The 26564-nt window shown below is 44.6% G+C and overlaps 1 protein-coding gene across 5 annotated transcripts in view; it reads left to right on the plus strand.

Annotated features, from left to right (window-relative positions):
• The window catches only part of KIF2C (kinesin family member 2C), a 181781-nt gene that overhangs the window by 25357 nt on the left and 129860 nt on the right, over positions 1-26564 (plus strand). For all 5 annotated transcript variants that reach the window (XM_033917078.1, XM_033917083.1, XM_033917079.1 and 2 more), the window contains exon 4: positions 10616-10661. In XM_033917078.1, the coding sequence (XP_033772969.1) occupies positions 10616-10661 (46 nt within the window). The remainder of the gene's footprint in view (positions 1-10615; positions 10662-26564) is intronic.

Raw genomic sequence — 26564 nt, forward strand, 5'->3', positions numbered from 1 at the left:
TCTCAAATTGGTCCTATTTTAAAACAATTTTTAAATTTCTATAAAGCCCTTTATTCTGCTGAGCCTTATTTAGATAAGGAAAAGGATGGCTTTGAATTTTTAAATTTAATTGATGGTCCAAAAGTTCCTGATCATATAAAAAGAAGTTTAGAAGAGTCTCTATCACTAAAAGAATTACAAACAGCATTGAAGTCTCTTAGAGTTGGGACCGCTAGCGATTTTTACTATTCACAGTGACTCTCGGCGTTACATAACATCAGTTTGGCTTTATTATATACATTTGTTGTGACATATGTTTTTTCCTTTTTCTACCATGGACCCCTGATGAAGGTTGTCCGAAACACAGACCGTGTTGGGTCCCCTGTTTGGTAAAAAGGTTTTAATATATAGTTTGGTTGTCACAATAAATTTTGCCTACATCGTTGTACATATCTGCAGTTTTGGCTTGTTTTTTCCTGGTTGGTTTTTTCACTGCAGACAAGGTTGGACTCCTCTTTTTGTTTCTGTCCCATTAGGCTTCGTCATCTTCTCAGTATTAAAATGCCTAGAATACGGAAAAACAATAGAATATTAATGGACACATGGAAAACTTTAAGATATATTAATTTAACACCTCTTCCAATTCAAAAATCTACATATCAAAATATATGGCTAAACTCCAAGATCCAAATAGGCGGTTTTAAGATTGTTGGAAGGATTGGATTAAAGCAGGTATACGAACCTTAAATGATGTTATAACTGATGGTAAACTGCTGGATTTTTCACAGTTGCAAATAAAATTTGGTCTTGATAAAAAACAAAGTTATAAGTGGTTGCAACTGAAGCAAGCTATTCAGGCAGGGTTCCCCGAATGGAAACCTCTTAATCAATTTAGTTTAGATTTCTTATGCTTTCAGGCAGACTTCCTGGGTCACCAGGCTGCGCAGTGGTATAAATTATTATCTGGAAATCAATTTGGCCTCAAATTAATAGGATGTTAGAAAACCCAATAGCCTTGACATATGATACTATATTATTTGGAACAACAATGAGAACAAAAAGTCAAATATCATCAAGTAATAACAAACTTTTATTTATTTTAACTGGAATAGCAATACAACAAATCACATTTAATTGGAAAAGACATGACAGGTTAAATTACACTTTCTGGTGGAATTCTGTTTGTCACATATATAAAATGGAGCTTACCATAGCAACACAAAAAGGATATATTAATAAATTTCAAAAGATATGGAGACCATTAACAGATTTTTGTAATGAATGATTAACTTTTCCCAAGATAGAAATTTGATTAGAGGGGAATGGGGTGGGATTTTATTTTTGGTTTTTACACACTATATTAATGTTGAATGAATTTACAATAAAGTTGTTTTTAAATATTATTGATTGAATGGGAGGGAGGGAGGGGGGATTAACACATTCAAAAGAAATTATATAAATTTAGATCTACTGCATAATATTATAAATTTTGTATAAAATTAATTTTCTAAAAAATGTTAAACTTGATAATAATAAGTGTGTTTATCAAGTGTATATGTTTAAGTTTCTAATAAGTATATTTGAAACACTTGTTGTAACAAAAGAAAATGAATAAAGATTATAAACCATAAAAAAAAAAAAAAAAAAAAAAAAAAAATTATTATCTGGCTATTTAAATAAGAAACCAAAGACTAGACTTAGAGATATTTGGAGCATTGAGATTAAGCATTAAATTAATGCATCTCAATGGACACGTATTTGGTCTTGGATGATGAAATGTACAATGTCTGAGTCTATGAGGCAAACATGGGTTTTCCTGTTGCATAGAGCACTCTGGACCCCTGTTTGTTTGCAAAAATTGGATTGCTCTAAGTCTAATAGATGTTGGCATTGTCATCTCGAAGCTGGTACTTTAGATCATTTATTGTTTTATTGTCCATTCATTAAGGCTTTTTGGCAGTCTATTTGGGATCAAATAAATTGTTTGTTAGAAAATCATGTAGCATTGTAATGACACAATTTTATTTGGCATGTCTATGAGAGCTAAATGTCAAATATCTGCTAATAATAACAAGCTTTTGATGATATTGACAGGAATTGCCATCCAACAAATAACATATACAGTGGTGCCTCACACAACGAACTTAATTGGTTCCAGGAGCAAGTTTGTTATGCGAAAAGTTCGTTATGTGAAACGCGTTTTCCCATAACAATACATGTTAAAAAAAATAATTCGTTCTGCAGCATAAAATATGCTAAGATGACATAAAAAAAGATAAATTTGTCAAAATGGTGGTCTTGCTGAGGCCAAACTCTTTGACGAGGTCACACTGTTTTACCCCACATTCACTCCTTCTAATTATTTCCCGTTTCATTTCAACAGAAATCACCTTCCTGCTTTTTTTAGAAGCCATGATATATAAAAAATATTGAGTTTATCTTAAAAGGACGACTGTATACAGTGAGAGAGGGCAGTTAAGCGCAGTGACTAACAACTGCCTGCAGTGCCTGCGCGGAAGGATGCAATACATCGGCAGCTCGGGCGACTTCGTTGTGTGAAACGAAGTTCGTTGTGTGAAACGAAGTTCGTTGTGTGAAACGAAGTTCGTTGTGTGAAGTTCGTTGTGTGAATCAAGACATGAAGTTCGTTGTGTGCAGCGTTCGTTGTGTGAGGCGTTCGTTATGCGAGGCACCACTGTAATTGGAAGGATTATAAAAGACTGAATTATTGTTTCTGGTGGAATTCAGTTTGTCACATGTATAAAATGGAAAGAGCGTTGGCAGTTCAAAAAGGTTATTATAATAAATTTAAGGATGTGTGGGGGCCATTATTAAATTATTATAATGAATAATTTACACTTTCCCAATTTTAATACTCATGGATTTTTTTTTTTTATAATTCTTTATTCATTTTAAAACTTTCATCAAGTGTACAAATAATCATAATAAACACAATTAGTCTGAGCACTTGAACATCTTATTACAACTTATAAGTAGAAATGTAACCCTCACCCCACCCTCCCTCAAATCCCTCTTATTCATTATAAGATCATATATTTGAAACCCTCCCCCACCTAATACTAAATGGTGTATAATTAATAGAAAAATGGCATCTAATCATGACAAAGATGTTAATGGCTCCCATATTTTAATAAAATTCTTATTTCCATTCTGTACCGCTGTTGATCTTTCCATTCTATATATGTGACATACTGAATTCCACCAAAAATTAAAATTAAGCCTACTATGATCTTTCCAGTTATTGGTACTATGTTGGATGGCAACTCCAGTCAAAATCATTAAAAGTTTATTACACACTGATATCTGACTCGTGGATTTGGGGTGGGGGGGATTGGATTTTCCACTAATAATATAGATATGAATGATATAAGATTTTATATACATTTGGTATATTTTAGTTGTACAGTGGTACCTTGGTTTACGAGCATAATCCGTTCCAGGATCATGCTCGTAATCCAAAATGCTCGTTTTTCAAAGCAAAGTTCCCCATAGGCTTTAATGCAAACTCAGAAGATTCGTTCCACAACCGAAATTTGCAATGGTGGCCCAGGGGTGAGAACTTGCCTGCGGGTGCTGCACAGCGATTCCAAAGTGTTGCCTTCCTTCCTTGGGGTCCCCATGCGGCTGCCCTCCTGCTTCTGCGATGCCTCTGCCGTCCGTCAGCGCTCTCCCGGCTCCCATCTAAACTGGCCATCCTGAATGAGCATGCGCAAGACTTCTCTCTCCTCTCCTAAGGCAGCCGCTCCCCCGACAACACGCTCACCACGAACAAGGACGTCCATCTTCTCATGGCACATGCTAGACGGACCCCCCGACCAGACGGAAGGGCTGTGCAGCTCCTTCTAACCAGGAGCCAGTTACCTATTCTATCAAACCCGCGGAGGAGCGCGCGCTATTTGGCTGTTAGCCTCGTGTGAGCTTTGTCTGATATCTGTTAGGATGCTGCTGTTTTCCACGGGGCGGTAGATGCAGCATCTTGATTGCGTCTAGTACGTATTCACTTTAACAGACATACATATTTCGCTCACGTTGCATGAAGTTCGTACTGTTTTCATGGTTCCAGTATACTCCTCTTTACATTGCGAAACTTGATTTTTCCTAGGAGAATTTCTTTCTTTTTACAGATCCTACAGTTCTATTCCTGTCGTTTCCTGACCTTCTGCACTTCATTCTGAGGAGATCCTGACTTCTTCCAATGACTCTTCAGGCTTTCTCATGAGGGAAAAGATGCTATAATGTCAGGTCAGGGGGCTGTGAACATTTTTCAAGATGCTTGCAACTTTGCATCCTCCTCAGGTTTCCAGTTCGTTCTTGGAGTCTCTATGTTTTGTGTTTCCCTTTTAAGTGTCAGGGCAGTTCTTGTTGTTCTTTGGGAACTAAGGGACGTTGTTCCACTTACTGCATGGTGCCCAAGACGGGGGCATTGGGCAGGCTGGATCCCATTCTGCTGAATTAGTTTCTCAGGGTTACACATTTCTGCAGAAAAACTGGGAGAATATTTACATTTTCACTATGGACTCCGAATCGGCATTAGGTTTGCTTGCCTCTCTTGGAGCAGCGCTTTTGGTTTTGGCACATGCCATTTCGCCTACCCAAGGCTTCACGAACATTTTAGAAAATGTGGGCAGTGGTACCGTTTTGGTGTTACCAGGCAATTCACCTAATTTCTTCTTGACTGACTGCTTGATTCGGACTTCTTCCAGTTGGGCCATTTGACTGACACAAAAAGGGTGGTTTCTTTTCCTCAGTTCTTTGGACGTGAATCTTCAAATTTACACAGCGCTCTTTTCTCCTGTACTATTTATAGGTATATCGGGGAGATGTTTTTATTCATATAGGAGAGAAATATGTTTCTTTCCAGAGACTAGGGCGATGGGTCACAGTCTCAGGTTTGCATTCTTCTTCGGTCACCATGACCAAGAGTATGGGATTCTGTACAGGTTCTAAGACCCATGTTGCTGACTCCACTGGGAACTTCGGCTTGCTTTCCCATTATAACACTACGGCAGTCGCTTTTGTTCCGGTGGTTCCCTGTATCTCAGGGCTCCAATTATTTGGTAGGCTCCTCATGCTTTGCTCTGTATGATTTGGTGGCTCAGCGAGATTTCTCTTTTCAAAGGCATGCCTCGGTCTTTGCTGGATTAGCTCATGGTCACCAAACATCCCGGGCTGTTGAGTTGGGAGGCTCGGTGCCTTCCATCCTCAGCTCCAGGAGTCTGGTCTTAAGAGGCGACTCAGTACTTGTTCATTCTTCTACTCTGGAGCATGGTTGGGCTACCATTTCTGGAGCTTCAGACCATTCTTCCAGAAGGTCTTTTCAGTCAGTATTATGATGGGGGTATTTCTCTACAGCCTGGGCAGTAGGTGATATACTCAGTTGGCAGGTAAAGTTGTGGTTCTACTTCAACGGGTGGACCCTCATCTTCCTCTTCTGTTGGCAGATCATTTTATGGGTCAGGAAAAGAGTTTGGATAGACTTTCTCTCTGCAAAATCTGAGCATGGCCCATTTATTGTATATTAGTGTACAGTGCTGTGTACGCTCTAGAAAGTGTAAATGTTAGTAATAGTGAAATCTTCTACATCCTGGATATTGAGAATTTTGGCTCAGGCGTTCCAGCTCTTTTTATGGAAGTGAGATCTCCTGGAACTAGACCTCATGGCCTCGTCTCAAAATTCTAAGCTTCCTAGCTTCTTCGGTGGGCACAGGGAGTGGGAGTCGGAGGGGGTAGCAGCGTGGTTTCTTTCTTTTTTTTTTTTTCAGTGTTTTCCCCTGGCAGGAGGGCAGCCGCAGAAGCAGGAGGGCAGCCAAGCCTGGCTGATGATGGCTTGAATTTGCCATCTCAAGCTTTGCTTTCAGGGCACAGTATTTGTAGAATCTCTGGATTGGCTGCGTCATCCTTGCTATGCGGTTCTGTTGAGTCTTTTGTCAGCCGGACTATTGAATTTCCTGGTATCTCAGGATTTGCTCACCTAGGGTCCGATCAACATGGATATTCGTACTACTTTGGTATTGCGACCTAGCTTTTGAAAAGTCATGGCTGACGTGTAAGGGTTATGCGAAGCAGGTTGTTTCTTCTCTTGTCCGGGCGATACCAACGTCTTCACAGGTGGCTTCTGCTTCCTTTTGGAGATTTTTCCTTTCTTGGGTACTTCTCCACATTTGCACCCTTCCAGAGTTCTTTTTTGACACAAGTGTATTGCCGAGGGCTTAGCGTTCAATTCCCTTCAGCTTCAAGTGCCATTCTTAGCTTGTTACAAGGGCTAGGTATATTGCTCTTCACTTCCTTCTCAGCTTCATGTAGTTCAGTTCCTATAATTCTTTATTCATTTTTTCATCTTTCAACAAGTGTACAATACACATATCAACAATTAACAAATCACTTGAAAATTTTATCAGCAATGTCTTTATATAAATAATAATCCCTCCTCCCCTTCCCTCCCTCCCTGTTATTAATTTCCAAATAACTCTCCAATATCCTCCCACCCCCCTGTCCGGAGTACAGTCTTAAGGTACTTCTTCACAGTTTACCGAAGGCTTCAGTTCATCCTTGTCTTTTGATACTCTAAAGGGCTGTGCCATTGAACACGGGGTTTCTTGTGGCCATGGCTTCAGCTCGGCGGTTTTCTGAGTTGCAGGCCTTGTTTGGCAGGGATTCCTATTTCTGATTTACAAAATCTGGGGTGTCAGTTCGGACGGTCCACAATTTCTTTCTAAGGAGGGGGCATCCTTTCTTTTATGTCACACTCACTTTTCCTTCATCCTGGGAGGAGAAATGGGGAGACGTGCTTTTATTCACTGCATTTTTTGAAAGTGCGTAGCGTTCTCCACGAGCTAAGTTTCTAATGACTTTTAGTTGTTTAGATCACCCTTTTGTATTCTTCACGAGATGCCTCAAACGTATGGCGGCATCCAAAGCCTTCCTCGCTCGATGGGTCCAGGAGGACATTCTTTATGCTTGCTTGATGGCAGGGAAGTGTTTGGCAAAAGAACTTCATGACCATTCTGCCTGAGCGATGACTACTTCTTGGACTCGGTCCAGAGGTTTTTTCCTTGGAGGAGTTTTGTCTCGCAGCTACTTGGTCTTCCGAGAGTGCTTTCTCTCAGCATTACTGGTTGGATGTGGGGGCGCATGCGGTAGATGCGTTTAGTGCTTTGGTTGTTGCGGAGGCGGCATTTGCTTCCCACCCAGATTGAGGATTGCTTTGCTACATCCCATTGGTCTCTGGATTCATCTGCTGCTGTTGCTAGGGAAGGAAAAATTATGTTCTTACCTGTTAATTTTCTTTCCCTTAGACGCAGCAGATGAATCCAGAGCCCCACCCTTTCTGGATATTGTCTGTCGGTTTTTTCTTTTCCAACTTTCGAAGTTTGTTATTATTGAGGGTTGTATTCTGTATTATTGCCTTTTGAGATTTGTTATGGGAAAGAAGTTTTTTACATGCTTTGCCTATTGATGGTTATGGATGCTTGGGCAAGGAGCTATACTGGAGATACAGGAGGAGTGCCAGCCAATAGGACCACCTGTTAAATCAGTTTCTCTATCTCCGCCTGCTGGTAGATGTGTGCTATCCCATTGGTCTCTGGATTCATCTGCTGCGTCTAAGGCAGGGGTGTCCAATGTCGGTCCTCGAGGGCCGCAGTCCAGTCGGATTTTCAGGATTTCCCCAATGAATATACATGAGGTCTATTTGCATGCACTGCTTTCATTGTATGCTAGCACACTTTTTCTTTAAATCACATGTTCACCATTGACATTTTAAACTGATTGGTTACCAAAACACTAGCAGCCTAAAGGCCACTCCACTGCTTTGTTTAACCCCCTCGGGGACACCGTATCCCAAGTAAAAATAAACCTTTGTTCACAATTTACCAATTGCCTGGAAATATTCCCACCGTGGGTAGCATGAAACTGCTTCAACATGACAAATTTTAAATCAGTCTCCTGATGATGTTTAGCGAGCCAATGCTCCACCAATGGTGCTTCCTCTTTTTTATTATGCAAGCAGCTCAGATGTTCAGCTATTCTCAGCTTAACTACCCGGCGAGTTTGGCCAATATACATCAACCCACATGGACAAGTAATAGCATATATCGCCTGCATGGAGGTTCATTCCAATGTGAGGCTGGATGCTGTTTGAAAAGAATGTAAGTGTTATAAGATATGTTATGAGACTGTCGGCAGTGTGCGGCCATGGCCGGAGGGTGCAGTATTTGGTTGGTGTGTCTCAGACGTGCGGGCGCGCAGAAGTATCGTGTGGTGTTGCTGAGGAGCAGGAAGCAACCAGTGATTGGGTGGGGGAGCGTCCTCCTGGGCAGTGATTGTGGGAGAGAGTGGCATTTTGGCTTGGAGAGCAGCTTGAGTATCAGCCAGCAAGTAGAAGCACCAGGCAGGTAAAGCACAATGAAGGGAGGGAGGGAGGTGAAGGGGCTTGAGACGCTGGCGGGCATGGGTGGCCAAGTGGAGGATGGCCCATGGCGGGGGTCTACACAATTAAAAAAAAAAAAAGGAAGATGGATGGGGAGGGGAAATAATAAGCATTGCACTGATTATTAAAGATGTCTAATGGATTCAAATAAAGGGCTTTATAAAATAATTGTGAATGGAATGAACTATTTAAAAAAAAAGGGTTAATTTCAATTTATGCACAGTTATAAGGGAGTAGAAGATTAATGGATGCTGGTTATGGATTCTGTGGCTGAGGAGCTTAATGAGGCATATGTCTATGCAGTGCATAATCTTTAACTCCAAACGAAGAGTGAATGTGTTTGCGAAACGCAAATATAATATACAGAAAATAATAAATAAATGTAGAACAATGACGTGTTCATGTGCTTCACGTGTGGGGGGAGGGAAATGGAGGCGGAGGGAATGCTGCTGCACAGGGAAGTGGTGGGAGAGAAATGTTGCAGCATAGGAGGCAGGGAGAGAGACAGAAAGACAGACAGACAAAGGGGGGCCAGGGAGAGAATCAGACAGCGGGAGGGAGAGAAAGACAGAAATAAAGACACACAGACATATTCTAGCACCCGTTAATGTAACGGGCTAAAATACTAGTAGTTTTATAAATGTGCGCAGGATCTTGGTGCAGTATCTGGAGGTCACAAATGAGTTTCGGGTCTCCAACCATCTGTTCGTACTAGTGGGTCCTGCCCAGAAGCACAGGCCAGCTTTGAAGTCTACCATTTCAAGATGAATCCGTGTGGATATTCCGCTGGAAAGAAGCTCCCCCCCCTTCCTCATTTCCACCAGGGGCATCTCTTCCTCTTGGGTAGAATCTTTAGTGATCTCTTTGGAGAAGATTTTGCAGGGCTGCTACCTGGTCCTTTTTACAGGATTATGGCAGCCAAGCAGGATGCTGCTTTTGATTTCTCCATTTTGGCAGCAGGCTTACCAGTCCCTCCTTGACTCTGTGGGACTGCTCTGTTACATCCCACTTGTCCAGGAATAGAGCGGGATTGTACAAGAACGAAAATCAGGTCCTTAACTTTGTTAATCTTTCTTGTAAATTTGGGAGTTGCTGATTCGCTGATTGTCTGACTTTACAAGTACACTCCTCTCTCCATATTCGCTGTGATAGGAGATAAACAGACACGTGAATATAGAAAAACCGCAAATAACATTTCATATGTTCGCTGTTTTCTATTAAAAACCATCGTGAATATGGTGAAACCATGAATAACATGATGTTCCTGAAGGAGAGGCAAAACAGTGAAGAAAGTGCTGGGAATCAGCTATTTTCTCTAAATGTTTGGAATCAGCGATTTCTCTATGCAAGCTGACGTAATTGGGGAGGGGGGGAGGAGCCAGCAAGCTAAAAACTGAATAATCGAAACCGCGAATACGGAGGGAGAAGTGTACTGGTAAGCTGGACTTCTGATTTACTGACCAGCCTTTCTAAGAGTACCATCTGAATATATTTAGCATGTTGCCTTGGTGGGGGGGACAATGACCATAATTCTAGTACCCCCTTCCATTAGTGCAGGCTGTCTCTCCTTATAGCATAGTTTTTTTCAGGTTTATACTGTTTAATGACCTGTTTCAATTGTTTATGGTTATGATATTTCATGTTACGAGCGGATTAGACTTGTCGGGAGTGTCCCCGTATCTCTCCCTTTTGTCTCTATCCTCTACAGGTGTCACTGTCTGCTTTTGCACAAACTGGATTCCTGAGGGCATTCCTGAGGTAAGAGGAAAGGGATTGAATACATTAGGTAAAAATTAAAGCTTCCTACAAGCTGTCTGGTGACTATAGTTACATAACTTTCTTGTCCAGGAATAGAGCATGGATTTACAACAAAGGATTAGCAAAGGTAAGAACGCAACCTTTCGATACAAAGCATAAAACTAGAATAAACTGCTGCAATGATCAATGAAATTTGAGGAGACTAAGCTCCCCTAGCCCGAACACAAGCATGCTAGAAATGTGTGAAGTCCAGCAGTAACTGCTATCCATTGATGTTTGGAAACCCCAAAATCCAAGCTTCTATTGATATTGAACTGCCTTTTTGGTTTTGTTTGTATCTCTTGATGAGTCATATAAGGCGACTTTAGAATTGGGACACTTGTAAGGCTGGTACCTGTATTCATGCATGATCCACTGTTGTCTTTACAGGCAGAGAAGCGCAGAACACTGTCCAAGATACCTGCTCCAAGAGAAGGTAATAGAATTCCCTGTTGGATTGTAGGCGTATTATGGTGGCCTCACGATGCTTAGTTTTTCTGAAACCCAAGGAAGAACTGAAAGAAATGGAAGCCTTGCCCCCCAAAATAAGCAAGCTTAGAATTGCTTTGGTTTGAATGGGAAATGTTGACTTTCATACTGTCTTAAGAAGCAAATGTGGACTGGCCTGAAGACCTCTAGACGCTTTTGTTGCTCTGAATCTGTTTTCAGTCCTCTTCAGCCTTTAGGGAAAATGGCATAAGATACTACTTGGCCCAAATCAGTAGTAAATACCACAACACATCTTTTGAAACACTGGCTTCCAATTCCAGCAAGAATACTATTTAAATTCTATTGTTTACTATTTAAAACTTTAAACGGAGACAGCCCAACTTACCTGAAACAACCACCTCATCCAAACCACCTCAACCAGGCATAGGAAAACTCACACCCCATTAACACCCCCCCCCAATCAAAGAAGATAAATGGAAAAAATTATATGATGGCCTCCTAGCCACTCAAGCAGCTAAACTAGACAACCAAATCTCCAATCTACGGATACATAGAAAATGACGGCAGAAAAGGGCCATAGCCCATCAAGTCTGCCCACTTTAATGATCCACACCCTCGACTTTACCCCCCTAGAGATCTCACATGCTTATCCCATTTACTTTTAAAATCTTGTGCGCTGCTGGCCACAATCACCTGCAGTGGAAGTTCGTTCCAATGATCAACCACCCTTTCGATGAAGAAATATTTCCTGGTGTCGTCATGAAATTTCCCTCCTCTGATTTTTAGCGGATGCCCTCTTGTGGCCGAAGGCCACTTAAGAAAGAAGATATCATCTTCCACCTCGATACGGCCTGTGATATATTTAAAAGTCTCAATCATGTCTCCTCTCTCTCTACGATCCTCGAGTGAGTACAGCTCCAATTTATTCAGCCTTTCCTCATACGGGAGATCCCTAATAGAGAGTTGCGCGGGGACAGAAATCCAACCCGTCATCCCAAAGTCCCACCCGTCCCTGTGAGGAATCCCCTCCGTCCCCGCCCGTCCCTATAAACTACAGAAATAGTTATTTCATTTAATTATGCTACTGAATTAAAGGCTCTGGTAGAAACCCATTTACAAATAAGCAAAAAGACTTTATTAATTTGGAAATATTAATTGGGAAGAATACGTACTTTGTAAACGGGTTTCTACCAGAGCCTCTAATGTTTATAAATTTTTATCAACACAACTAATATACTACTTTATCCTGAAGCAAAAAAAAAAAAGAAATAGAAATAGAATTTTTTTTCCTACCTTTGTTGCCTGGTTTCTGCTTTCCTAATGTTCTCATTCAATTCCTTCCATCCACTGTCTCTCTTCTCTCTGCGTCTTCCATTTGCTCTGTTACTGTGCCTCTCCCTTTCTCCCCCCTTCCAAATTGGTCTGGCACCCATCTTCTTCCTTCCGCTCCCCCCATAATCTGGCATCTCTGCCTTCTTCCCTACCAGCGTCTTCTCCCCACTCTCTCTTCCCCATTTCCTTTCAGCGTCCTTCTCCCCCTCTGTCTTCCCATGTCCTTTCAGTGTCCTGTCTCCCTCTCTGTCTTCCCATGTCCTTTCAGTGTCCTGTCTCCCCCTCTGTCTTCCCATGTCCTTTCAGTGTCCTGTCTCCCCCTCTGTCTTCCCATGTCCTTTCAGTGTCCTGTCTCCCCCTCTGTCTTCCCATGTCCTTTCAGTGTCCTGTCTCCCCCTCTGTCTTCCCATGTCCTTTCAGTGTCCTGTCTCCCCCTCTGTCTTCCCATGTCCTTTCAGTGTCCTGTCTCCCCCTCTGTCTTCCCATGTCCTTTCAGTGTCCTGTCTCCCCCTCTGTCTTCCCCTGTCCTTTCAGTGTCCTGTCTCCCCCTCTGTCTTCCCATGTCCTTTCAGTGTCCTGTCTCCCCCTCTGTCTTCCCATGTCCTTTCAGTGTCCTGTCTCCCCCTCTGTCTTCCCATGTCCTTTCAGTGTCCTGTCTCCCCCTCTGTCTTCCCCATGTCCTTTCAGTGTCCTGTCTCCCCCTCTGTCTTCCCCATGTCCTTTCAGTGTCCTGTCTCCCCCTCTGTCTTCCCCATGTCCTTTCAGTGTCCTGTCTCCCCCTCTGTCTTCCCCATGTCCTTTCAGTGTCCTGTCTCCCCCTCTGTCTTCCCCATGTCCTTTCAGTGTCCTGTCTCCCCCTCTGTCTTCCCCATGTCCTTTCAGTGTCCTGTCTCCCCCTCTGTCTTCCCCATGTCCTTTCAGTGTCCTGTCTCCCCCTCTGTCTTCCCCATGTCCTTTCAGTGTCCTGTCTCCCCCTCTGTCTTCCCCATGTCCTTTCAGTGTCCTGTCTCCCCCTCTGTCTTCCCCATGTCCTTTCAGTGTCCTGTCTCCCCCTCTGTCTTCCCCATGTCCTTTCAGTGTCCTGTCTCCCCCTCTGTCTTCCCCATGTCCTTTCAGTGTCCTGTCTCCCCCTCTGTCTTCCCCATGTCCTTTCAGTGTCCTGTCTCCCCCTCTGTCTTCCCCATGTCCTTTCAGTGTCCTGTCTCCCCCTCTGTCTTCCCCATGTCCTTTCAGTGTCCTGTCTCCCCCTCTGTCTTCCCCATGTCCTTTCAGTGTCCTGTCTCCCCCTCTGTCTTCCCCATGTCCTTTCAGTGTCCTGTCTCCCCCTCTGTCTTCCCCATGTCCTTTCAGTGTCCTGTCTCCCCCTCTGTCTTCCCCATGTCCTTTCAGTGTCCTGTCTCCCCCTCTGTCTTCCCCATGTCCTTTCAGGTCCTTCTCCCCTCCTTCCCGTCTTCCCCATGTGCTTTCAGCGTCCTTCTCCCCTCCTTCCCGTCTTCCCCATGTGCTTTCAGCGTCCTTCTCCCCCCTCCCATCTTCCCCATTTCCCTTAAGCGTCTTTTCTTCTCCACTCCACCTTTCCTCCCTTTCTCCCTCCCTGCCCCTTACCTTTGTGGCGATTCCCCACCCGACCGACCGACAACAGAACAGGCCCGGTAGGATAAACCTCCCTGCCCTGTAGCCGCGAATCTAAATTACCTTCTTACAGCAGCTGGAGTATTGAAGCTGCTGTAAGAAGGTAATTTAGATTTGCGGCTACAGGGCAGGGAGGTTTGTCAGCCGGGCCTGTTGTCAGTCGGTCAGGGGAAGCGCCACAAAGGTAAGGGGACCTGACCAGTTGTGCACACTCCCTCCCATGGCTGCAATCAGGGCGGACCGCCCCCCCCTTTTGGTACGCCATTGCCTTCTCCCTACCTGCCCTGCCGCACTCAGCCGACTGGAAGTCTTCCCGATGTCGGCGCTGATGTCGGAGGAAGGGAGGGCTTTGCTTAAGCCCTCCCTCCGACGTCAGTGCTGACATCGGGAAGACTTCTGTTCGGCTGCGGCAGGGCAGGTAAGGAGAAGGAGACTAGCCTCGCAGCTCGAGTGCCATCCAACCCCGCAGGAACCCCGCGACCCTCGGAGGTGTCCCCACGGGATCCCCGTGACCCAAAGGGGGGACCCACGGGATCCCCGTCGTCCCCGTTCCCATGCAGCTCTCTAATCCCTAAGCCCCGAGACCATCCTGGTGGCCATTCTTTGAACTGACTTGACTCTCAGCACATCTTTTTGGTAATGTGGCCTCCAGAATTGTACACAATATTCCAGGTGAGGTCTCGCCATGGATCTGTACGACGGCATGATGACTTCGGGCTTCCGGCTGACAAAGCTTCTGCGGATACAACCCATCATTTGTATAGCCTTGGATGAAGCCTTCTCCGCCTGATTGGCAGTTTTCATGTCTTCACTGATTATTACTCCGAAATTCCGTTCTGCTACAGTCTCGATTAAGGTCTCACCATTTAGTGTGTGAGTTCTGCATGGATTTCTGCTGCCAAGGTGCATGACCTTACATTTTTTTGCATTGAAGCTGAGCTGTCAAGTCGCGGACCAATGTTCCAGTAGAAGTAGGTCTTGCTTCATACTGTCGGGCAAAGTGCTTTTACCTACTATGTTGCAGAGTTTGGTGTCATCGGCGAACAATGTTATTTTACTTTAAGCCCCTGAGTCAAGTCACTTACAAATGTTGAATAGGATCGGACCCAATACCGAGCCCTGCGGCACTCCACTGTTCACCTCTGATGTTTTGGAGAGGGCACCATTTACCACCACCCTCTGTAGTCTACTGCTTAGCCAATCATTGACCCATGCAGTTAAAGTTTCTCCCAGTTCCATTGATTTCATCTTGCTCAATAACCTGCGGTGTAGGACGCTATCTAAAGCTTTACTGAAGTCTTTACACGACGTCTAGGGACTCCCCCACATCCAGCTTCCTTGTTACCCAGTCAAAGAAGCTAATTAGATTGGATTGGCAGGACCTACCCTTGGTGAATCCATGTTGGTGGGGATCACGTAGATTCTCCTCGTCCAGGACTGTATCTAGTTTACGTTTAATTAGTGTTTCCATTAGTTTACTCACTACGGATGTGAGACTCACCGGTCTGTAATTTGCAGCCTCCGTCCTGCAGCCCTTTTTGTGAAGTGGGATGACGTTAGCTGTTTTCCAGTCCAAGGGGACTCTTCCTGTGTTCAGGGAAAGATTGAAGAGTGCTGATAATGGTTCTGCCAGAACATCACCCAACTTTCTAAGCACCCTGGGGTGTAGATTGTCCGGACCCATAGCTATGTTCACTTTGAGTCTTGATAGTTCGCAGTAGGCGCTGCTGGGTGTAAACTTGAAATTCTAAAACGGGTCTTCCGTGCATTGCCTTGCTTGCAATTGTGGACCAGACCCCGGCGCCTCACAGGTAAAGACCGAGCAGAAGTATTCATTTAGCAGACAAAGGGGTGGAGAAGGACGCTGAAAGCACATGGGGAAGACAAAGGGGTGGAGAAGGACGCTGAAAGCACATGGGGAAGACAGAGGGGGAGAAGGACGCTGAAAGGACATGGGGAAGACAGAGGGGTGGAGAAGGACGCTGAAAGCACATGGGGAAGACAGAGGGGGAGAAGGACGCTGAAAGGACATGGGGAAGACAGAGGGGGGGGAAGACTGGCAACTAAAATTCAATGCAAAGAAATGCAGAGTAATGCATTTGGGGATTAATAATAGGAAGGAACCGTATATGCTGGGAGGAGAGAAGCTGATATGCAAGGACGGGGAGAGGGACCTTGGGGTTATAGTGTCCGAAGATCTAAAGGCGAAAAAACAGTGTGACAAGGCAGTGGCTGCTGCCAGAAGGATGCTGGGCTGTATAAAGAGAGGCGTAGTCAGTAGAAGGAAGAAGGTGTTGATGCCCCTGTACAGGTCATTGGTGAGGCCCCACTTGGAGTATTGTGTTCAGTTTTGGAGACCGTATCTGGTGAAAGACGTAAGAAGACTTGAGGTGGTCCAGAGGAGGGCGACGAAAATGATAGGAGGCTTGCGCCAGAAGACGTATGAGGAGAGACTGGAAGCCCTGAATATGTATACCCTAGAGGAAAGGAGAGACAGGGGAGATATGATTGACGTTCAAATACTTGAAGGGTATTAACGTAGAACAAAATCTTTTCCAGAGAAAGGAAAATGGTAAAACCAGAGGACATAATTTGAGGTTGAGGGGTGGTAGATTCAGGGGCAATGTTAGGAAATTTTACTTTACGGAGAGGGTAGTGGATGCCTGGAATGCACTCCCGAGAGAGGTGGTGGAGAGTAAAACTGTGACTGAGTTCAAAGAAGCGTGGGATGAACACAGAAGATTTAGAATCAGAAAATAATATTAAATATTGAACTAGGCCAGTTACTGGGCAGACTTACACGGTCTGTGTCTGTGTTTGGCCGTTTGGTGGAGGATGGGCAGGGGAGGGCTTCAATGGCTGGGAGGGTGTAGATGGGCTGGAGTAAGTCTTAACAGAGATTTCGGCAATTGGAACCCAAGCACAGTACTGGGTAAAGCTTTGGATTCTTGCCCAGAAATAGCTAAGAAGAAAAAATAAAAAAATAAAATTTAAATAGAATCAGGTTGGGTAGACTGGATGGACCATTCGGGTCTTTATCTGCCGTCATCTACTATGTTATTATGTAATTGTCCTTCGTACATACACCATCCCCACCTTCTAGTTTAAATGCCTAGAAAAATATTGTCTAAATTTCTCTGCAAGGTTTCTTTTTCCTGCTGTAGTAATATGTAGCCCATCAGTGCAATATAGCTTCTTGTCCTTCCATGTATTTCCCCATCCTCCTATGTACCTGAAGCCTTCTTGATGACACCAGGCTCTGAGCCATCTATTAAAGTCCTCTGTGTTTTTCACTCTTTGCTCTCCCTTTCCATATGCAGGCAGTATTTCAGAAAAAGCTAAAGTCTTTACAAAAGGTTTCACGCCCTCACCAAGCTCCCAAAAAGCTTTCTGTGCTGCAAGTGTGGAGTTGTTGGCCAGGTCATTTGTTCCCAGATGGATAACATCAGTGTTAAAATCCTTAGTTTCTTCCTTAATTATGGTCTGTATTTGCCTGGAACTCCTGGTAGCTGAGGATCCTGGAAGACATTTCACTATTTTGGTCTCCTCGCCTTGTGTTCCAAGGTTAATGCTTCTGATGATGGAATCCCCCAACAGTAATAGTTTTCTGTTTTTGGCTTTTTTATTTGTGCTTAGGGTGCGCTTGTTCTCTTGAGTTACCTTCATTGGTTCCAGTCCCACCTCCCTTATGTTTTCTTGAGTATCGCAGTACACTAGTGGAGCAAAGGAATTCTGTAGAGGTAATATTTGTGAAGGTGGATGTTTCTGTGTTACATGTCGCAGTCTTCCTGAGCCTACTGTGACCCATTTATTCCTGGGCTGTTTTATTCTTTGAGGTAGAGGTAGCAAGTTGGTATGATTTTGTTGAGTGATGGAAGCTGCTTTAATTGTATTCAATTCCTGTTTAAGTTTGCAGAGCTCCTCCTTAATACTAGCAAGTTGAAGACAGATGGGGCAAGCCTTAAGCCTCCAAATAGTATGTCTTGGAATTAAAGCACCACAGTGATTGCATAGAATAAAGGTCATCTTGATTGGTTGTGAAGTGACTTGATTTGAGTAGTCCTGATTATTTGGGTCTCTATATATGAAAAGTGGTCCCTGGGGTTGTTGGGACTATAAGTCTTACCCTTATTCCTATGAAGGAAGAGGGAAAGAGGAAATACGATTTAACAAAGGAAAGACAAGAGTTTATTTTTTGTGTTTTTTTTTAAGTAAGAAACAGGGAGGAGAAGAGCAATTAAGTAGATATAATGCTGAAATCCAGTGAAAAGAGCAGAATATGAAATGTTGAGCAACTTAGCTTTTTGAAGTTCACAGGGCAGCCTTGTTCACAGCACTGTCCCAAAAATAATGCAGTTAACCTTAGTAGTAAATCAGAACCCCTCTTCTCCACCTAATCAACAGACACAATGGCTAAAAACTAGTAAGTCAGAAATATAGGCTCTATACCACCCTAAAACACAGTATTTTAAACAAAAATGCAGGCTCTATAACAAATCAGTGGCTACCCTAAAACACAGGATTTATAACAGGATTTTCCCTACTTTAGTCACCCTGTGCTACAGGCACCAGGATTTAATTAGAGTTAATAAAGTCTTACCCTTATTCCTATGAAGAGGAAGAGGGAATAAGATTTAACAGAGGAAAGAAGGGTTTATTTTTTTTTGTGCTTTTTTGGTTTGTTTGTTTTTTAAAGTAAGAAACAGGGAGAAGAGAAATTAAGCAGATATAATGCTGAAAAACAGTGAAAAGAGTAGAATATGAAATGCTGAGTAACTTAGCTTTTAGAAGTTCACAGGGCAGCCTTGTTCACAACACTGTCCCAAATATAATGGCAGTTAACCTTAGTAGTAAATCAGAGCCCCTCCCTTCTCTACCTAATCAGCAGACACAATGGCGAAAAACTAGTAAGTCAGAAATACAGGCTCTATACCACCTTAAAACAGTATTTTAAACAAAAATGCAGGCTCTATAACAAATCAACTTACAATCTCAGATTCACCTCTTTATGGTGTCCCGGTGTCCTTGGGTGCAGGATTTCCTCCAAGTCTTGGGGTCGATGGCGGCGTCCCTGGACGTGGTGAGGTGGGTACGGGCCCACATGCGTCCTCTTCTGTATGCTCTGCTCCAGAGGTGGTCACACCAGAGGCATAGTTTGGATGTCCCTGTCCCTCTGCGAGGCTAGGCGCGCTGCGGTCTTCGTTGGTGGCTCTAGACTTCTCATCTGGTTCAGGTGGTGAGTCTGGATCTACCGCAGTGGCTGGTGCTTCTCATGGATGCTAGTCTCCTTGGTTGGGGGGGGCTCAGTGTCTAGGCAGCTCGGCTCCAGGCACCTGGTCCACGGAGGAGGCGTCCTGGTTGTTCCATGTGTTGCAGCCCAGTGCCGTCCATCTGGTGCTGTTAGCCTTCTGCTCCCTTTTTAATGGGTGAGTCGGACTGAGTTCTGTTGGACAGGCCACAGCAGTGGCTTTGGTCAATCATCAGGGAGGCACCGCAAGCGCACAGATGGCATGGGAGGCGGCTCGGCTCTTCCTTTGGGCGGAGTCGCACCTTCTGGACCTCTCAAACTCTCACCTAGCCGGGGTGGAGAATGTTCAGGCGGACTTCCTCAGTCGTCACATCTTAGCTCCCAAAGAATGATGTCTCAGCCCCGTGGCCTTTCAGTTGATAGTGTAGGCTTGGGGTCAGCCCCTGATGGCCATGAGTGGCATTGCCAAAGTGCCCCACTTCTTCAGTTGTCGCAGGATCAGTCTGACCAAGGGTCTAGATGCTCTGGTTCAACCATGGCCAACGGAGGGGCTGTTTGTTCTCTCCGTGGCCATTAGTGGGCAGAATTCTTCTCCGCCTTGTTTGCCATCCAGGTCTTGTGGTTCTGGTGGCTCAGTCTTGGCCTCGACGTCCATGGTATGTGGATCTGGTGAGGCATCTGATGGTGAATCCTCTTCCTCTGCCACTCTTGGGACAGGGTCCCATTCTCATGTTCGACCCATCTCCCTTCTGTCTTACGGCTTGACTCTTGAAGGGGATCGCCTAGGTGAGAAGGGGTATTCAGATAAGGTGATCTCTACTCTCTTGGGGTCCCGGAGGCTTTCTACCTCCTAGGCTTATGTGCAGGTTCGGCGTCTCTTTGAGGGGTGGTGCTAGGTGCAGGGAGTGTTCTCTTTTTGCGCTTCCCTGCCTAACGTCCTAGAGTTCTTGCCAGATGGCTTGGCTTGGTCTTCTCTCCAGGTTCGGCTTGCGGCCTTGTCAGCCTTTCGTGGGTTAGTGACAGGTCAGCGTTTGACAGCCATTCCTGAGGTGATTCATTTTTTGCGGGCGGCCAGGTGCTCGAGCCTCCCAAGCGACCCTCTGTTCCATCTTGTGATCTCAATCTGGTTCTTTCTGTTCTGGTGTGTCCACCTTTCGCACCGTTGGGTGGCTGCTCTTTGAAGGACCTTACTCTGAAGGCGGTCTTTTTGGTGGCCATTACTTCCGCTAAGCGTGTTTCTGGGTTACAGGCTTTCTCTTGAGGGCTCCCTTTTTGGAGTTTACTAGGTTGCGAGTTGTCTTGAGGCCTGTTCCTTCCTTTCTGCCAAAGGTAGTTTCTCCTTTTTATGTCAATCAATCTGTAGTCCTTCCGGTGTTGGGTAGTCGGGAGGGCTCTTCTGAGTCACGATAGCTGCGCGAGTTAGCTGTCGTTCGGGTCCTTCGCTCTTATGTGCAGCGGACCCTGGAGATCAGGAACTCGGATCATCTTTGTCCTTCTGGCGGGTCCTCGTAAGGGGGCTGGCGCTTCTACGGCTACTCTTGTGCGCTGGATCAAGGAGACTATTGCTTCCGCTTCTCTTCTGAGATAGAGGTCTGTTCTGAAGTTTTCTCAAGGCTCATTCCACTCAGGGTCCGGCGGCTTCTTGGGCTGAGTCTTCACTCGTGCCTCCGGTGGACATTTGTATGGTTGCGGTTTGGTCTTCCTTGCATTCCTTTGTCAGACACTACCGGGTAGATGTTCGGGTGCGTCAGGACACGGTGTTCGGTGAGCGTGTTCTGGTGTCGGCCCTTCGAGGGTCCCGCCCGTGATGGGAACTGCTTTGGTACGTCCCATTCGTAAAGATTAACCTCTACTGGTCTGGAGAGTGCTAAAGAAGGAGAAATTAGGTTCTTACCTGCTAATTTACTTTCTTTTAGCTTCTCCAGACCAGTAGAGGTCCCCACCCTGTTTGTTGTTGTGTTGGGGCTGTTGCGTGGGCAGTTTGTTTTTTTGCTGTAGGTTGTAGAATTTTTCTAGGGCCGGGGAGAATTAAAGAACAGCGGCTGTGGCTTAGCTGGCGAGCTGCGGGGACATTTTCTTTCTGGTATCTCTCCTCTGCATTTTCCAACAGCATTTTGGGTACATTAGTTGTTACTCCTGTTTGGAGTATTGTTTATTTCTGTTTTCAGTTCTTGGTTCTGCTTGGCTATTTGGCAGACTGATGAGAATAGAGAAGGGGATATCTTATGTACTATCTCACAGTTTTGTTTTCAGTCTCCACCTGCTGGTCATGATTGGATTAACCTCTACTGTTTCGGAGAAGCTAAAAGAAAGTAAATTAGCAGGTAACCTAATTTCTCCTTCCGCCCACACACGCACGCGACTGCACGAACGCTCTGGTGGCTTTCGACCAGACAAACCTTAAAACGTGCCACAAAGGTAAGAGGGAGGGAGGGAGATAGATTCGCGTGGGTAGGGAGGGAGGGGGGGTCGCGCGATCGGTGACCGCATGCGCTCCCTCCCTTAACTGCGGGGACAAGGCCATTCACCGCTCCATGGGGCGGTAGATAGCCTTGTTCCCATACCTGATGTTAGCACCTTCCCCCTCCACTGTTTTGGCAAGTTACCACGGCTAGTCACGGGTAACATCCACCGTGTCATTCTCTACCTGCAATTACCACATATAACATAGACATGTCTAAACAACATCATTAATCGTCCCTGTTATAAACAGGGATAGAGCCCAAATTCAATCAATTCAGAAATACAATCAAGCTTTTTTATAATTCCTAGCATCTTGTTTGCTTATTTTGGCTGCTGCCACACATTGGGTGGAAAGTGTTTATCATTGTCTACAATGACACCCAGACGCCTTTCTTGGGCGCTAACACTTAAGGTGGACCCTAGCATTTAGTAACTGATTTGGGTTATTCTTCCCTATATACATCACTTTGCAGAGGCTATGGACTTTTCCTTCAGGAACTTGTCAAAACCCTTTTTTTTTCCTTTAACCCAGATACACTAACTTCTATTATCACGTCTTCTGGCAATGAGTTCCAGAGCTTAACTATTCTTTGAAAAAATATTTCCTCTTTGTTTTAAAAGTATGTCCATGTAACTTCATTGTATTTCCACTATGGCAGTCCAAAAACATCAAGTTCATGGGACATGACCTCCACAAATCTCTTTTTGTTCTGTCTGGCCACTGTTAATTGTGCCAATTATAAGCCTTTTGGTGAACATTTAGGTCACTCAAAGATTTTTAATTTAATACATAAAATGCAAGTATAGAATTTATATATTTTTAATCTAAATATGAATTGTGAGCAAATGTACACGGAAAGAAGTTAAAATACATACTGTTACGGCTGAAAATAGGCCTGTTGGCCTAATCTATTATGCTTTGGTCAATGATGGGTAACTAATGTTATTATTGCACAGTAAATACAAAATGTTATATGCCAATGCTGAACAATAGTCTTAGATTGAATTAGTATTCATCGGTGTGGCTTTGGAGCAAGTTGGATAGGTCTTTCTGTGCTGAGCAACATTAAGGCAATTGGTCTTTCATTGGAGTTGTTGACAGTCATTTATTCTGACTACTTCAAATACGGGGAATTTGGATCATCTCTCCAGTTTGCATGATCTTTAACCAGAAATTGTTGAGCCTTTTTCTTAACTGTTTGTATCAAACAAAGAAGACATAAGTTCTCTTTATACATAATGCCAAGCCGATGCTACAGAGTGACTCAGGACAGCAGTCAAAACATTTCACTGAAGTTGAAGGTTTGCCACCATATTGGACTATCATGTCCATTGCTTAGGGATGGGACTTGATATATCAAAGTAGTTTCCATGGGGCAATGAAGTGTTAAATGATTTGCCCAGAGTCACAAGGAGCTGCTTAGTCACCTGCAATTTTTCAGTCTGCATATGTTATAATGATTTTAGAGTTTAGTATCTGCAAATTTAATCACCTTATTCTTTATCGTCCCTCCAGACCAGCACAGATGGGATGGGTTTATGTTCCTCTACCAGCAGGTAGAGACTGAAAACACATTGACTTGGCAGTAGTTCAAGTGGGCTGTGCAGTAAAACATAAAGAGTTGCTATACTGAGATAGACCGAAGGTCCATCAAGCCCAGTATCCTGTTTCCAACAGTGGCTAACCCAGGTCCCAAGTACCTATCTAAATCTCAAGTAGCAAAATAGATTATATGCTGCTTATCCTAGGAATAAGCGGTGGATTTCCCCAAGCCATCTCAGTTTGTTCTCAGTCTCCAGCAGGTGAAGGTGGTAAGCCTGTGCAGTTTAGGACCTGTTGGATCTGATTGAGAGATAGTAGGGTCTGCTCCTTTGTTTTTGGTTTTTAAGAAAAAACTACCAGTCCTGAGGCCTTGCCGGTCTGAATGGAAGCCTTTAATTGCTTTACCAGTTCAATAGGTGAGACATTCTAGACAGGGTTATTTCCCTATAGCCACATGCTGCTTCAGAAGGAATCCAGTCTGGATTTTTCACTCTATCTCTGTTGCACTTCACTGGGCTCTCTAGCTCCACCTTCACTTCTTTCCTTCTGCACATGTGCCTGCAGAAGTGTTTGTTCTGCTTGCCCCATTTTATTTTAATTTGATGTAATTCGTCCCCTTTTTTGATCACAGACTATAAAACCTTTAAAAAACCCCAAAAACCCTATTCTTCAAAAAATACATAAAACCAATATAACACAACCAAACATGTTACGAACACCTCCTGCAATTACCAACTACTCCTTAGCAAATTAGAAAATGTTCAAACTATTCCTTAAGTACTTCTTAATATCTTAACAATATGTACCTCTTATTATCATAACAATTCTTATGTAATCCACCTTGAACCGCAAGGTAAAGGCAGAATAGAAATCACGTAATGTAATATAGTGCTTGGAACAAATTTGAAACTCTGCCTGCTTGAATTTACAGATTTTGGTCTGTAGCTGACAGGCCAATCCCAATGGGTACTTGTTTTAGTCAGCCTGCATAGTTTCTCTGGAACTTGGGGCTGTGCCTGCGGTGGTCTCACCTCCTGTTAAATCAGGGGTTAAGCGCAGGCTGTTAGACACCCTTAGGAGGCTGTGTCATTGGGCATTTGCCTGTCCCAGTGCGCATCCAGTGGTCTGCATGGGTGGAGGTATAGTCAGACATAGGAGTCTGGCAACCTAAAGATCAGCTTTCCAGAATCATTTCCAGCATTATGGCAGTGAAATTACTTATCTAGCTACTGTAAGAGAGCTGAAAGCAGGTTGCAGCACAGCCTCTCTTGGGTCACAGTGAGTACACAGGCTGACAGCCTGTGAGAGCTATCAGGGGAGGTTTGAAAAATTGGGTTTCTGGAGGTTCCCTCTCCTGAAAAATCCTAAAATCGCTGTTTTTATAGTTTGGAAGTGTGAAAAATATTGCAATTTTGGTGTGAATTTCTTGATGGTGGTCATCTTGGATTTTTTTTTTTTTCCTCCTTTAAAGCTCCTTGCTTCAAAACTACAAATTTTGCCTAGAAACTTGCTGGGATGGAGTCATAAGAACATAAGAACATAAGTAGTGCCTCTGCCGGGTCAGACCAGAGGTCCAGCCCGCCCAGCAGTCCGCCCCCACGGCGGCCCAACAGGTCATGACCTGCCTTAATCACCAGAAGGGGCACCCTTGCCCCCTAGGTTTCTCATCGAAGTCCTATCTTCCCATCAATGTCCTAACCCTCCGGCCTTGCACCTGCACGACCTGGTGAGCTGTCTATACTTATGCAACACCCCAGCACCTCCCTCAGTACCCCACGATCCCCTTTTCCCTCAGGAATCTGTCCAATCCCTGTTTGAATCCCTGTACTGTACTCTGCCGGATCACTTCCTCCGGGAGCGCATTCCATTTGTCCACGACCCTTTGGGTGAAGAAAAACTTCCTTGCATTTGATTTGAACCTATCTCCCTTCAGTTTCTCTGAGTGCCCCCTTGTACCTGTCGTCCCTTTTAGTCTGAAGAACCTGTCCCTGTCCACCCTCTCTATGCCCCTAAGTATTTTGAAGGTCTCTATCATATCCCCCCTGAGCCTCCTTTTTTCCAGAGAGAAGAGCCCCAGTTTATCCAGCCTCTCAGCATATGGGAAGTTTTCCAGCCCTCTTACCAGTTTCGTTGCCCTCCTTTGGACTCTCTCAAGAACTGCCATGTCCTTCTTGAGGTGCGGCGACCAATATTGAACGCAGTATTCCAGATGTGGGCGCACCATCGCTCGATACAGCGGCATGATGACTTCCCGCATCCTGGTTGATATGCCCCTCTTGATGATGCCCAGCATCCTGTTGGCTTTCTTCGAGGCTGCTGCACACTGTGCGGATGGTTTCATGGATGGATCCACTAGCACACCCAAGTCTCTCTCAAGTCCGGTGTCTTCCAGCAATCTCCCCCCCATTTTATACTCGAACAACGGGTTCTTTTTCCCTATGTGCATGACCTTGCATTTATCTACGTTATCCTTAGGCTCTCCTCGTGGATTCTTGCCAGGATTATGCAAATTTACCGTGTCTATCGTTGTACCATGTACTGTGTGTAGCGCAGCCAGAGGGGGTCCCAGCATCCATCTTAGCCTCTTCTGCTGAAACAGATGACCAAATACTCATCTAACCCGGCAGGACAACCTTCATGATTTTCGGGGTTCGGCACAGCTGGTAATTCTACACCAGGCTGCAGACCCTTTGCAGCCTCGAATGCAAATTTTAGTCACCTAAGGGTAACACTATGCCCCAGGAGCTTGACACTTTCTTCTGACTTGAAATTTTTGTAATCTGAATCTCGGAACCTGTGTTCTTCCCCTGTGCAGTCCCAATCTGCCTCCATGGCGTCTGCGGCGTTGCTCCTTTGGACACATCCTTACTTCACCCTATCACTGTGCTTGCACTGTGGGGTATCCTGATGAAGATGACTTGCTTGCTGACCCCTTATTTGCAGGTGCAGCACTTCCTGGGGCAGGAGATCAGGGACTGTGTTGGATCTGTGGATCCCTCTGGGGTTTTTGGAGCCTGTAAATGCTCTCATCATCCAGCATTTATGTGAGTCTGTGGCTTTGCTGGACCTTATTTCTGCATCTTTGTAGGTGTTCATTTTGGTCACTAAGCTGGCTCCGTCCACTTTTTCCTCCTAGCTTTGTGGTGTGTGCTTGCAGTCTGATACCTTCCCCTGGCACCCTGATATGTGCATTCTGGTTTCGAAGCAGTTTGACTCTCCAGAAGGTGGGTTTTAAGCATCTCTGACCACCAGGCACTGTAAAAAGTTTCAGATGGTTGAAGCCATAACTCCTCCCTATCCTAGCATATCCTGGAGAATGCCCAGTAGGTTCCAGTCATGCCAAGCCTGTAGGAGCTTATTTCTTCCTCGTGTTTTCTTTGAATAGTTTCAGTAATATTTTTGATATTTCCCTTGCGGGTTGGCCCTTGTGGTGGGAGAACAAAGACTTTTGGAGAACATCTTGGGGTTCCCTGCGAGGTAGTATTTATTTTTTATTTATTTATTCAATTTTCTATACCGTTCTCCCAGGTGAGCTCAGAATGGTTTACATGCATTTAATCAGGTACTCAAGCAATTTTCCCTCTCTGTCCAGGCGGGCTCACAATCTATCTAACATACCTGGAGCAATGGAGGGATTAAGTGATTTGCCCAGGGTCACAAGGAGCAGCATG

This window comes from Geotrypetes seraphini, chromosome 12 (assembly GCF_902459505.1).
Source record: "Geotrypetes seraphini chromosome 12, aGeoSer1.1, whole genome shotgun sequence".
Taxonomy (NCBI): Eukaryota; Metazoa; Chordata; class Amphibia; order Gymnophiona; family Dermophiidae; genus Geotrypetes; species Geotrypetes seraphini.